General features: G+C 50.4%; 1 protein-coding gene across 50 annotated transcripts in view; it reads left to right on the top strand.

Moving 5' to 3' along the window:
• Nucleotides 1-13,058, top strand: part of MAP4K4 (mitogen-activated protein kinase kinase kinase kinase 4) — a 170,440-nt gene that overhangs the window by 140,257 nt on the left and 17,125 nt on the right. For 2 of the 50 annotated variants that reach the window (XM_036872508.1, XM_036872511.1), the window contains exons 14-24: nt 1,110-1,196; nt 1,716-1,907; nt 2,733-2,894; nt 5,145-5,378; nt 6,318-6,424; nt 7,769-7,920; nt 8,850-8,947; nt 9,513-9,521; nt 10,795-10,970; nt 11,362-11,482; nt 12,474-12,665. In XM_036872508.1, the coding sequence (XP_036728403.1) occupies nt 1,110-1,196; nt 1,716-1,907; nt 2,733-2,894; nt 5,145-5,378; nt 6,318-6,424; nt 7,769-7,920; nt 8,850-8,947; nt 9,513-9,521; nt 10,795-10,970; nt 11,362-11,482; nt 12,474-12,665 (1,530 nt within the window). The remainder of the gene's footprint in view (nt 1-1,109; nt 1,197-1,715; nt 1,908-2,732; nt 2,895-5,144; nt 5,379-6,317; nt 6,425-7,768; nt 7,921-8,849; nt 8,948-9,512; nt 9,522-10,794; nt 10,971-11,361; nt 11,483-12,473; nt 12,666-13,058) is intronic. The other 48 variants (XM_036872521.1, XM_036872522.1, XM_036872526.1 and 45 more) reach the window with 38 other exon arrangements.

Genomic DNA, 13,058 nt, shown 5'->3' with positions numbered 1-13,058 from the left:
CATCTGTCATTGTCTGGTTGTCCCTGTGATGTGAAGGCAGAAAACCAGTGATACAGTGACCTGAGCTCGCAGCTGTGGTTCAGCTGTCTGGCTCGGGGAAGAGGGGAGCTGGGAGTCGGCGTCCTCTCAGTCGTTGGGGTTGGAGCGGCTCTCGGCCAGCCTGGCGGGGCGGGGCGGGGCTTCCAGGCCCGGGACTGGAGCCTGGGTTGGAACCAGGGGGGCCTTTGCCAGCGGCCCTGTGGATACACTTTACCCCAGATTGGCGTTTTGGGGCTAAATTTGCTTTGTAAGAAAAAAAGTTCCTGAGGAAATTTGTCATGACTTCTGCCCAGCATTCTCTCCGCCAGGGTGAGTGGTTAACTAAAACTCCTGTTCGGCCCAGATGTATGACTGCTTTTATCTTAAGGTGTGCACCTCAGTTGGTGGTAGACACTGTAAATAAATAATCTGAATTTCAAAATAAAATTGCTCCTCCCAGACCCCTCAATCTACTCCTCTTCCAGAGTAGTGAGCTTTTCCCCTGTTGAAAAGGAAGGAGATGTTTTTTATTTGTAAAATGTTCGTACTTTTCGAAGTGATTTCATGCCTATTTCATACTTGAGCCTCCCAAAAAATCCTGAGAGTTGGGAGAGAATATTCTTGATAAGGGCTTGCTAGAGACTAATCTGTTGTCGTAGATCAAGGTCTCCAGCCCATCAGATATGCATGCCCCTTCAAGGTTGGGTTTCTCCTCTTTATGTAACATCCTTTGGATGTGTTTTCGTTGTTACAGAGGTTTATCGTTCTCTTCCCGTTGAAAACGCGTCACCTCACCCCGTCTCCCCTTTCTCTCTCTCTCTCTGTCTCTCCCTCTCTCTCTCCTTTTATCTCTCTCATAGACTCGCACACGCACACGCACACGCACACACACACCCCGTCGCTGAGCGCGTGTCATCATTTATTAGACCCTTCAGATCTTAGAGACTAATTCGGAGTTCTGGGGCACATCCTCGGCGATAGGCTTGTCTCAGCCATTGACCGCTGAGGGGATCACCCCAGATGGTGGGGGCGGACGGCCCTGGCGCCTCCCCTGGGGACCCGCTGACCGCCGGCCGATCTCTGTGTGACAGGAGTACATCAGGCGGCAGCTGGAAGAGGAGCAGCGGCACCTGGAGCTCCTTCAGCAGCAGCTCCTCCAGGAGCAGGCCATGCTACTGGTAACGCCCCGCGCGGCCCCGTCCCGCCCCGTAGCTAGGGCCCCCCGCGCCGGGCGGGGCCGCCGGGCTCTCGTGGCCGCGCCCCCTGGGGTCGCGCTGCTTCGGGTACACGCCCAGGCGGCCCAGGCGGCTTCTGTTTATCTCTCTGTTTCCCGTTGCTGAGTTAACTGTTCTCGTTTGGTAGATAGACGGGGTTTTGCACAGCACCTGGCATTCGCTGAACAGGCTAGAATGCCAAGAGCTGGCGGTTCAAGGCGCGTGCCGTAGGACCTGTACCTAGAGTTCCCAAGTGTCCTTTGAAACCGCCGAGACCAGCGTTCCCTTGGTTCTCTCTTACTCTGTCCAGTGACAGTATGCTTAGCGACAAGCTGTCAGATTTTCCCACGGGTAACCTGCCATTTCACGTCCCGGCCGTCGTGCTCTGTCACGAAACAAGCGTCAGTGAGCGCTGTGCGGGGGCGAAGTGAGCTGGGGCGCGGCGGGCGCCGGCCCCGGACTGAGTGTCCCTCTCCCCCCAAGGAGTGCCGCTGGCGGGAGCTGGAGGAGCACCGGCAGACGGAGCGGCTCCAGAGGCAGCTGCAGCAGGAACAGGCCTATCTCCTGTCTCTACAGCATGAGCCCCGGAGGCTCCCGCCGCCCGACAGGAGCAAGGCCGGCCTGCACGGCGCCGAGCCCAAGGCCCAGCACGAGCCCGCCGACCGGGCCCGCGAGGTACGGGCCCCGCCGTTCCGTGCGCGCTCCCAGGGGGCAGGGAGGGGCCTCTTCCCTGCTTAGTGTTCGTCTAGAGGGGAGCGGAGCGCCCCAGAGCTTTGCAGATCTCAGGGGACCCGGCCGCTGACCAAGAGACGGGAAGAGAGGAGGCTGTGTGGCGGCGTTTTCTTTATACTGTAAACGAGGGGCAGGGCGGCCTGTCACCTCTTTTTCCAAAACTGCCGCGAGGACGAAGCCTGCCTGGGCCCGATTCACTGGCTTTTCGGTGATCGGGGTTTGCTACTGAACTGGGGCGTCTGGGCTCCCAGAGCTTCCCAGTGAGGATGCGACCAAGCAGGACCGCGCCTCGGACCCTGGCGGGGTGGACCGGGCAGGCTGCAGAGCACGGGATGCTGGCCCGGGCGGGGGCGTCCTCCCGCCGTGCCGACCCTCACGCGGCATGTTCTGGGAGCACGTGTCCTGCTCGTTCTGCCGTGCCTTTATGTTTCGTGGAATGAAACGTGTGTTAGATTCCTGGTGACGCTGTTTTAATCCGTGGGTTTAGTTGGTTGCGACAGATTAATTCTTTTCCTAGTTTATCTTCACGTACAATCCTAGACTTCTTGCCGGGGGAGATTTTAAAGGCTGCCTCTCTCAATTTTTATCTTCGTGAATGTTCCGTATTCTGCATCAGACCCTAGTGCAGTGTTATATGCCTCCTCTCTTTTCTTGTAGTTGAAGAAAACAGAAGATTTCTTTTTAGACTCCTTCCACTTTCAGGCTTTCTTCGGTATCTCTGCTTTTTTCTACTAACCCTGAGTTATGTCTTCTAATTCTCTGACGCAGGTGGAAGATAGATTTAGGAAAACTAACCACAGCTCCCCTGAAGCCCAGTCTAAGCAGACAGGCAGAGTATTGGAGCCACCAGTGCCTTCCAGATCAGAGTCTTTTTCCAATGGCAACTCCGAGTCTGTGCACCCTGCCCTGCAGAGACCAGCCGAGCCACAGGTAGAACGGCCAGTTGGCTGTGGGTCAGGGAGACTCACACAGAGGCTCACTGAGCCACCAGCCTGCTTGAACTGCTCAGTTTGGTTTGTTAGCGCATTTAGAGAGAGAAGAGAGTAGCAGAGGGAGTTTAGACTAAGGAGGACGTAGCCTCAGTTGATAGGGAAAAACAGGATTTTCTTTTTAAAGATTGTTGTAGTACTTATTAAGAATATGTGGATTCAGTGATTTCTTCTTTCTAACTTTTTGCCTTCCCTGACTCAGATGTTCGTAAACAAGTGCCTCCTTACTCAAATACAAAGACTTCTCAGTTTAGTTTTTAGAAAGTTAGTGTCATAAGTACATAGAGGGAGACTTTTTCTTAACCTGGGGTCCTTGGCTCCCAGCCAGTTCTGCGAGTGGGCGGCCCTGAAATTCCACGTAGAATTTTTTTGATTTGTCCAAATGTGCATATATTTTGGGGAAAAGGGCCTTTTATCAGATTCTCAAAAGGTTCAACATCCACAAAAGGTTACGGCCCGGTGGGTTGAGTGTGGGTTTTCCTGAAGTAGGTCAGGCTAGAGGCCACTGGGTCGGCCTCAGCGTTCGGCCTCGCCCAGGTGGGGGACCTCCGTGCTGTCTGGCGGAGAAAGCAGACAGCAGAGATGAGCCATGTCAGAGATCTCAGACATCCTTAAAACGCTGGTTCCCACTCTTGCTGAAAATCATTGACTTTCAGGCATTTTGCTCCCTGCAGCCGTGTCATCCGGAGCACTGGGCACAAGTCCTTGAGCCCGAGTTTACCTGTCACTGATGTTTGCATGTGTTGGGGGACGGTAGAGGTAGCGGTGGCGTTCACACAAACCCGGATGAGGACTTGAATGCACTTTACCATAAAGATCCTTGGTATGGAGCAGTTTTACAGTAAAAAGAAGACCCAGGATTAAGCTCAGCGGGGCGGGTGTTGGGAGGTTGGTGTTTACGTGAGACCAGCAGCGTCTTGATTCACAGAAGAGCTGACGCACAAGCCAATGGGCAACTCCAGAGAGTGAGGAATGGAAAGAAGAAGGATGCAGAAGAAAGCGGGACAGGATGAAGGGGGAAAGGGAGGGGTAGGGGGCCTAGGAGAATAGGTTTGATGGACGTTATCCTTACCGTAAATAGAAAATCTTTATGTGGCCACTAACAGTTTAGAAAATAGGAGTTCATGAATTATGCAGACTGCTTTTTATACTGCTGATTAATTAATTAACGTAGGGCCAGGAAAAAGAGTCCCTTTTCTATCTAAAGTTGCTTTTGGCCGAAAGCTGTACTTATGAAAACATTCTTTCGGAACTAATTCTGGATCTTAACGCTTGGCAAGGTTGAGCCAATCCTGATTTGGTATTTCCTGTTTTTATTAAATGTGATGATGTAATAGATATATAGCTAGAATTATGTAAATTTCAACATTGAACAGTTATTTTAAAACAAAAAGTGTAATTTCAAGAAAATGCAGATTGTTTCAGAGATTGCTTTTCCAATTTAAAAGTGACCAGATGAACTCAGTTGCCAAGGAATTGTCTTATTTCTTCAGTTGTCAAGTAGAAGGAATACCCCCCTCAGCAGTCCATGTAGGGAATCCTAGTGCTGAATAGGATACAAAGAAATCAAAGTTCTTTTTTTTCCTAACTAGTACAAAGATACGTGGAGTCCTATGGGGTTGGAGTGTTTTAAGACTTGGGACAAGAAAGAAGGAAAATTGGTGGTGTCTTTGAAAAGCTGGCTGTTTTAAGTTACACTCTTATAATCTGTCGAAACATGCGGGGTTGGTCTTTGCACAGTAGACATGTGGCTCTGTTGTTACTTGGTCAGACGTCTTGCCCTGCCAGGTAACGGGAGGGTGGGTAGAGAGGTTTGCACGTGTGGCGGTGTCCGTCCTGCGGTTTCCTGCCTCTCTGCCTGTCCACGCTGCTTTGACGCAGAAGTGCATGCCGCACGTTGCCCCTCAGACAGGAGCGCTGTGAGGCTTTTTTTAAATCTTCACGTTTACTGCTCTCTAACATTTGTCTGGATATGAAGAGTTTTCCTTATAAATGTACCTTTGTTCTCTTCTACATACTGTGCTCCCCAGACCACCTCTCCACTTAAAGCGTAACTGTTGTACCGCTTGGCTGACCTAGTCCTGAGCCGCCTCGTGTACGTTGCCCTGCCTCCCGCTTTGGATTTGGTATTGACCAGAAAAGCGTTTTCTGCAGAACGCATTGAATGTTTTGTGTTTTGTTTTCTTGTAAGGTACAGTGGTCCCACCTGGCATCTCTCAAGAACAGTGTTTCCCCTGTCTCGCGATCCCATTCCTTCAGTGACCCTTCTCCTCCCAAATTTGCACACCACCATCTTCGCTCTCAGGACCCATGTCCACCTTCCCGCAGTGAGGTGCTAAGTCAGAGTTCTGACTCTAAGGCGGAGGTACCCGACCCCGCCCAAAAGGCTTGGTCTAGATCAGACAGTGACGAGGTGCCTCCAAGGGTAAGAAGCAGGAAGACAGATGTGTGCTTCTTTTGCCTTTTCGTTATTTTTTTAAAATTATTTATTTCAATTAAGGGTGTGGTGACGTCACCAGAATTAAGGGGCAGTGGCAGAGGAACTTTTGACGGTGGGGAGAAAATTCCATAGTGAGGCAGTTAGGTTCAGCCATTGACCAGTTAGCTTTTCATTGCTGTCGCTGACTCTGTACTTAAGCACAAGGTACCAAAATAATTTAGGAGTACATCTGTAAAGAGTATGCTTCTAGGACAGACCAGATCAAAATTTGTTTTAGCAGCTGTCGTGTTAAGTTTATACAAAAGCTATCAATTACTTTGCACCATTAATTAATATCAAAATTTTCAGAAAAGGTATTATAAGGGAAAAAATTAACATAAATGTTTCAAAAAATGATTTTTTTTAATTGAGGGATTTTTGTTTTTGTTTGGGTGTTTTTTAAAATTTCATGTTTTTAAAATTTTTGGTTTGGTAATTACTTAATGCTGAAATTAAACAAAAAGGCACATTTTATTTTTCCTCCACTTGGAATTTGCTTCCTCTGAGTATTTTCTCGCTTCCTACATTCTTTGTTTCTTGCTGATCCATTTGTAGGCCGTTGTTTGGTTCCTTTGAGCTTGTTTTCCCGATTCTCACATTATCTCAGCAAAATGCTTTTGTACGTGCCCTGCCACCAAGCTTCAGTGCCAACATCATTTAAATGTGGTTAGGAGCATAGAAAGGTTGTCCCAGTGCCTTGGACGGCTTGGACTACTCTTCTGTTGTATCGCTGGAGGGCAGAGAAGGATCAGGGATTGGGGGTAGGTCGGTGATAGCAAGGCTAAGGTAACTAGGACTGCCTCAGACACATGTTTGGTGGGGAGTAGTCTTTTCTTCTCCTCCGCATGTTTTCAGTAATCTAATTGCTGTATTTTGTACCCAAAGGTTCCTGTGAGGACGACGTCCCGGTCCCCCGTCCTGTCCCGTCGGGATTCCCCGCTGCAGGGCAGCGGGCAGCAAAATAGCCAAGCAGGTCAGAGAAGCTCCACCAGGTAAGAGAGGAGCGAAGCGTAGGGACAGATTTACTACACGGCGTCCTGCAGTCTTACACCGTCTGCTTGCATAAAAGTGCTCATAAACATGGAAGGTCTGGGGCAAAGAGGTGATCCGTTTATAAAGAAAATGCCGTGAAGTCCATTCACGTGAATGACATCGAATTGATCTGTGGTGAAAAGAGAGATTAAATCCGACGGTGTATTGCAGCAGCTTTAAGGTGAAAACTACCTGCCTCAGTGAGAGTAACAGGACGGAAGAGCGGGGAAGGGGGGATTCTAAGGGAACTGTGACCCGAGAGGGCTTGTCATCCAGAGGATGTCTGGGGGCTCTGGGAGTGTGCGGAAATCACGCACAGGCTACGGAAGAGAGAGAGTGGTTGACTCAGAGTTGGCAATAAACTCGTGCATTAACCACAGAGTATTTTCAGGTTCTAGAGCCGCTCTGTTTTATACGGTAGCTGTTAGCCACATGAGGCTACTTAAATTTGAATTGAGGTTAATTAAAATTACATAAAATTAAAACTTAATTTCCTTACCTGCACTAGCCACATTTCAGGTGCTCCATAACCTCAGGTAGCTGGTGGCGACCGTATTCTCAGCCGTAGAATATTGTCATCATCTCAGTTCCGTCGACTAGCAAGCACCGTTTTAGAGGAAGAAAAGGTCGTGTTGAGTGTTTTGTACTCTGATCATCACTGAACCTCTGTACTTGCTGTCTCGGTATAACATGAGGAAGTGGAATGAGTGACAGCCCAGAAGCTGCAGAGAGAGAGCTTTCTGAGCCTTCAGTGGTCAGGGTGGGCTGCGGGGTTCTCCTGCGCCCGAGTCCGTGTGTTAATTCTTACCTAGAAAACTCATGCTGTGGTGTGTCGACGGCAGGGATACACCGTGGCCCGTGTGCGGTCACATTTCCAGCCCAGAGCACGAAAGAATGAGTGTGCTGCCTAAGTGTCAGTTCTTGAGAGCCGTGAGGGGTGGTGGTCGGTACTGGGAATTTGTGTGTAATTATGTAAGTGGAATTTTTCATAGTAAGAAACTGAGTTTGTAGCTGAGACAGAACTAGTGACACTTCTAGACCAAACAGTAGCGTTTCCTCTCACACCCAGAGGAGATTTGTCTGCTAATGGTAGAATGTCTTTTAGCATTTTGGGTTTGTTAAGATATCTGAGATAAAACCAGTGAATAATGCCACTATAACTTTCGGTGAATTTCACGTTAAATGCTGTTGGTAGGCTGATTTTCTCATTATCCCTGCGTTCGAATGACATGGTGCGCGTGTTTATAATTTGACCCTGCGTCTTGGGATAATGCATTAGCTGTTCTCGTCATCTTCTCCAACAGCAGCATCGAGCCCAGGCTGCTGTGGGAGAGAGTGGAGAAGCTGGTGCCCAGGCCCGGCAGTGGCAGCTCCTCGGGGTCCAGCAACTCAGGATCCCAGCCCGGCTCCCACCCTGGGTCTCAGAGCGGCTCCGGGGAGCGCTTCAGAGTGAGATGTAGGATGCCTGCCTTTCCTTTTCCCTGTGCCTGTTCACCGTATCGGGCTCCAGTCAGTACAGTTGACCCTTGAACACGCAGGGCTTAGGGATACCCCCCACCAGTTGAAAATCCTCATCTGTAGTCGACCCTCTGTACCCACGGTTCCTCTGCATCCGTGGTTACACGCCCACAGATCCAACCAGCTGTGGATCCTGTAGTACGGAATTATTTACTGTTGAAAAAAATCCACACGTGAGTGGACCTTCGAAATTCCAGCCCGTGTTGTTCAAGGGTTGACTGTATTTTGGAAATCCTTTTCAATCATGGAAAAGACTTGTGATTTTTCACAGCTGCATACTATGAATACAAAACAGTGTTTCAGTGTAGGTTTGCTAGTGACACTAGTAATAGTCATCACAATTTGAATAGTAAAGAGTGAGGTTTTGAGAGCTTTTACACATGCGAGCACTGTCCGTGCAGTGTCTCATTTAATCCGTACAGCAACCCCAGGAGGTGGATATATATTGTGTCTCCATTTTACAGATTCAAGTAACTGCAGTTTAGTCAGTTTATGTAACTTGTCCAAGGTGATTAGCTAAATATCCAAGCTGAGATTTGAACCCACTCTTCTGAGCCTAAACTCCATCAGTATTGTCATCAATATTGGTTATCTTAACCTACTCATAAGAATAGATTAGCGGAAATTCCCCCTACTGTGTTTTTGATGTAACGTAACAAGGGGTTGTGAACACATATTAGTGCAGCGTGACAGTCGAGGGTTCTCGGGAAGGAGTCACAAACCCCGGGGTTCAGACCAGCGCGTGGAGACCTTGCTGTGAGCGAGGCTAATGAGGGGAGAGGACAGGGGCCAGGTGGGCTGGGTGGCTTCGTGGCCCACACTCAGGTGTTTACGTGACTCGGCCTTTCTTGTCTCTGAACTTCACAGCATCATCCAAATCTGAGGGCTCGCCATCTCAGCGCCTTGAAAATGCAGCAAAAAAGCCTGAAGATAAAAAGGAAGTTTTTAGACCTCTCAAGCCCGCTGTAAGAATTGCACAAAATCCATTTTACTCATTTCAAACTTGAGTGAGATCTTTCTATTAAAGCCTTCTCCTTGCGCGGCCTGCAGGCCTCCCTGTGGGGTCTCGCAGGTTTGAGGGGTTATAAGGAAAGCTGTAAACCTTGGCCCACTTGTGCCGCCGCCACAGTCCCGCCCCCCCCCCCTTAGTCATTTAAAAAATACAAAAGAAAGAAAAGCCTTCTGTCTCTCTGCTTGGCATCCACCTTTACATGCTCTTGATGAGTGGGCACCTAAAATACTGGCTTTTGGAAGAGATGTTTTTCCACCACCTCCTTAAACTCTCCCGTGGTTTAATTCTGCCCTTTGGTACGTGGGGCGGCAGTGTGGCTGTTTCTCTTCTCCGTAGCCCTCGATGCAGTAGCTGCCCCGTCACTGGGCACACTGGGGGTTTGAGCCTGCTGGGGTTTTGTCTCCCGCTTGCATTGATTTCTGTGCCCCCCTCCCCCCTTCTTTCCTCCCTGCTTCCTGTGCTGTGTGTTCCTCCTCACCGATGGCTCCTCTGGCTCGATGGGACCCCGCTGACCGAAGGGCGAAGTGGTAAGCCCCGTCTGAACAGTTCAGCGTCGGAGCAGCATTCTAACTTTAGCCTGTATTCGACCTCCATGCCTCTTCCTTCCTCAGCTTGCTCTTTTCTAGAATTAGAAACCCTGAATTTTTGCTTCGTGTTTTTTAACACCCCAAATTTGCTGCATGTGTTCATTCTTTTCATTAAATACGGCTTTTTAAAGTCACTTTAACAAAAAGCCGCAGCTGTTCTCGTGAAGTCGCGAGCAGGAGGACGCAAGGCCAGTCCTTGCTCACTTGTCTCAGAGGCTCGGGCTCAAAGGGAAGAAGCGTGTTCTTAACTGGTGAGAAGAAGAGACTGCCAGAGGGAAAAGGAAGAGTGGCCACATAGCCTGCCTTCCAAAAAATCATTACTTTTTAAGTAAAAATTTTAAGTGGAAAGATACATACGTTGAACTTCTGTATGAAAATGTAGACTAGAGATAATAATCAAGCTCGGAAGTTATATTTGGATAGTTGATTGGGTCTCACGGTGTCTGCACATAGAAGAGGAAAGGGAACCGAAGCCCTCGTGAACAGCAGCGTTTATTTACCCTGGGCCGCTTCTCCCTCCAGCGTGCATGCTCGTGGCAGCGGCAGGGTAGCCTGCCCAGCTGCCTTCCCACGGCCAGACACACTGCAGCGCTTTCTCACAGCACACGTCAGGAACTTTGTTCACGCACGTGGCAAGTTGTCGACACTCGGTTAAGCCAGATGTGAGCCATACCCTGTGCTCACTTCACTCTCATTTTCCTGCGAGTTGGAAATTTTTAAAAATAAAAGTTGGAGTTAAAAACCTCACCAAATAAGTACTTTAAATCACCCCTGTTTAACTAAAATCTTGCTTTCTGCAAAATCTCCTCAAAAGAAGACTTTGTCACAGGGGCGGGCGTCTTTATGACACACTACCAAGGTCTGTCTGCACACATCTGTTGATCCAGAATTGTATAGTCGGAAAAGAATGCTCTCGGCTCTTTTTTTTTTTTTTTTTTTTTTTTAACGGCTGTGAGGTTTGAACTGTGTACAACACCTTGGACTTTTAAAAAAATCTTTTCTATTTTTTGTTTTATCTTTTTGACTCTTCTTGGTCTCGTCTTTTCTATCGAAAGCTTTGAGAGCTCCCCTCCGTGATACCGGTAGACGCCCTACAAGACAGTTTGGCAAAGCTGGCGTGGCCGTTTGATGGATAGTGAGAACGAAGCGCTTGGCCCTGTGCTGTTTCCCCGTCGCCCTCCCGCCTGACCCCCTTTTCTGTCTCCTGCACTAGGACCTGACGGCCCTGGCCAGAGAGCTCCGAGCGGCGGAAGACGTGCGGCCGCCGCACAAGGTGACAGACTACTCCTCGTCCAGTGAGGAGTCCGGGACGACGGATGAGGAGGACGACGACTTGGAGCAGGAAGGGCCCGAGGAGCCCCCCTCGGGGCCGGAGGACGCCAGAGCCGCGTCAGTCCCGCCCTGCTTGAGGGAGGATGAGTGTCCCCACTGGGCCTTCTTTCCACTTGGGACCAGTTGTTGTAAACCTGTCCTCTGATCCTGTGAACGTGTAACGTTTCCCCGTCGTGGAGTCAGCAGCAGACGGCCTTTCTGTTGTCCCCCTTCTCTTCGTTGGTGTGTGTGCGCGCATGTCAGGGCCTCTTCCAGTACTCCGTGTGTTTCATTTCTTCTTCTTAATTTGAGGCTGTGAAAAAAGGGAAAACTGCAGTTCACTTTCCTTGAGGAAACTTTATACCTGTAGCCCGATCTCATCTTAGGACTCCGAGAAGGTGAAAAATCTAAACGGTATATCCTCGGCTCGCGGGTTACGGCCCTTCACGTCTGGATTTTGTCTCAATAGGTCATCTCTGAACTTGAGCAACGGTGAAACGGAGTCCGTGAAAACCATGATCGTCCACGACGACGTGGAGAGTGAACCAGCCGTGACCCCGTCCAAGGAGGGCACCCTGATCGTCCGCCAGGTACCCGCGTCCTCTCTCCTCGTTGGAGGCTAGCTTCTCCTGTACTCACTAACCCACTTGCTCGTTCACTCGCTCATGCTGTTTCTACATCATCGTCTGTTCTCACCTAACGAGACACCCGGAGCGTAGCGTCCTGTGCTGCGTGCCCCGAGGCGGCCAGCAGGGCCCCCGCCCCGCCCGCCTGCATGTCACGCGGCAGCCCTCCTCCCAGCAGCCCGCGAGCCCCACGGTCTGCGTCTGAGCGCAGAGAAGCCGCAGGGGGCACGCCGCGGCCGGCGGCGGGGGTCTGCGCGGAGCTCTCGGCTCCGAGGCCGGGGGTCTGCGGCGGGAGCCGGCTAGGCAGGGCGGCAGGAGCTGCCCGGGGCCGGGAGCCGGAGCAGGGGGGGGGCCTCTCTTCTGTGCTCCGGGCGTTACGCTCCTCCCTCGTTGAATGTTAATCGTGTGCCACCCGGCTGTGCTCCGTTTGGATTACCAAGTTTTACAACGGTCTGTTCATTTCTTAGCTCAGATGGAAGAAAGGGATGTGCTTCTCATTTAAGTGGAGCAGGGCACCTGTGTAGCACTTCGGACTTTTCCCTGAGTGTGTTTCATGCTCTGGCAGTGCATTTGTATGGAAAGCGGGAAGGGCCTGGTCCGGACGAGACCAGGATTCAAAGAAGTGACGGGTACTTTCTAGAGCTTTAGACAGATTTAAAAAGGAAAGAGAAAAGCCAGTGGTTTCGGTAACAGCAGCTCATGTGGCAGATAAACCAGACTGAACACCCGCTGTTTGGGTTCTGCAGTCACCAGATGAGGTGCTGTGAATTCTGTTGGCTCAGCCTAGGCATTTGGCGAGGAAGCGTGAGCAGCTCAGGCCGATTTCCTCCAGTCGTCCCTTGATGCCGTAACAGAGTTGAGAGTCACACAGCACCGCCAGCAGTCAGGTATCGGTAGGGTCTTCGGCAATGTTAGCGGCGCGCGAGCGAGACCAGTGTGCCTGTTTTCTCTGCAGAGTGCAATTGACCAAAAGCGCGCCAGCCATCATGAGAGCAATGGCTTTGCCGGTCGCGTTCACCTCTTGCCAGATCTCTTACAGCAAAGCCATTCCTCCTCCACCTCCTCCACCTCCTCCTCCCCATCCTCCAGCCAGCCGACACCCACCATGTCCCCACAGACACCCCAGGACAAGCTCACTACTAATGAGGTATGTCTCGCACCACAGCTGGCTGCTCTCCCAGGGTTAGACCGGCGCTGCCTAGGAGCTAGTTTGCAGAGCCCTTCCCACACCCTCCCCTCCCCGCCCCTCCCCGCCCCGCCCGCCTTCTTCTGTCACCTCCCCTTCTCTCCCACCCCCTCGAGTAACAAGTTTCAGATCTGCATACAAACCCCTTAACCCTGGAGCGATCTCCCTCCAAACTTGCCAGTTCACTGTTTACTTTCCTCTAGATGAGTGTAGTTGCATGGCTTTCCTCATTCAGTTTATTTTTCAAAAAAAAGTCTAAAACGATTGCTGTGTTCTCAGATGCATTATGTATTTGGCATGAAATTCTGGTAGTCATTGGTGGAATCTGCCTTTTTCATTCTTTTTATCCAGTAA

Source organism: Balaenoptera musculus, chromosome 13, assembly GCF_009873245.2.
Source record: "Balaenoptera musculus isolate JJ_BM4_2016_0621 chromosome 13, mBalMus1.pri.v3, whole genome shotgun sequence".
Taxonomy (NCBI): Eukaryota; Metazoa; Chordata; class Mammalia; order Artiodactyla; family Balaenopteridae; genus Balaenoptera; species Balaenoptera musculus.
Note: the sequence above shows the minus strand (reverse complement) of the source record. Positions and strands in the feature narration are given on the sequence as shown.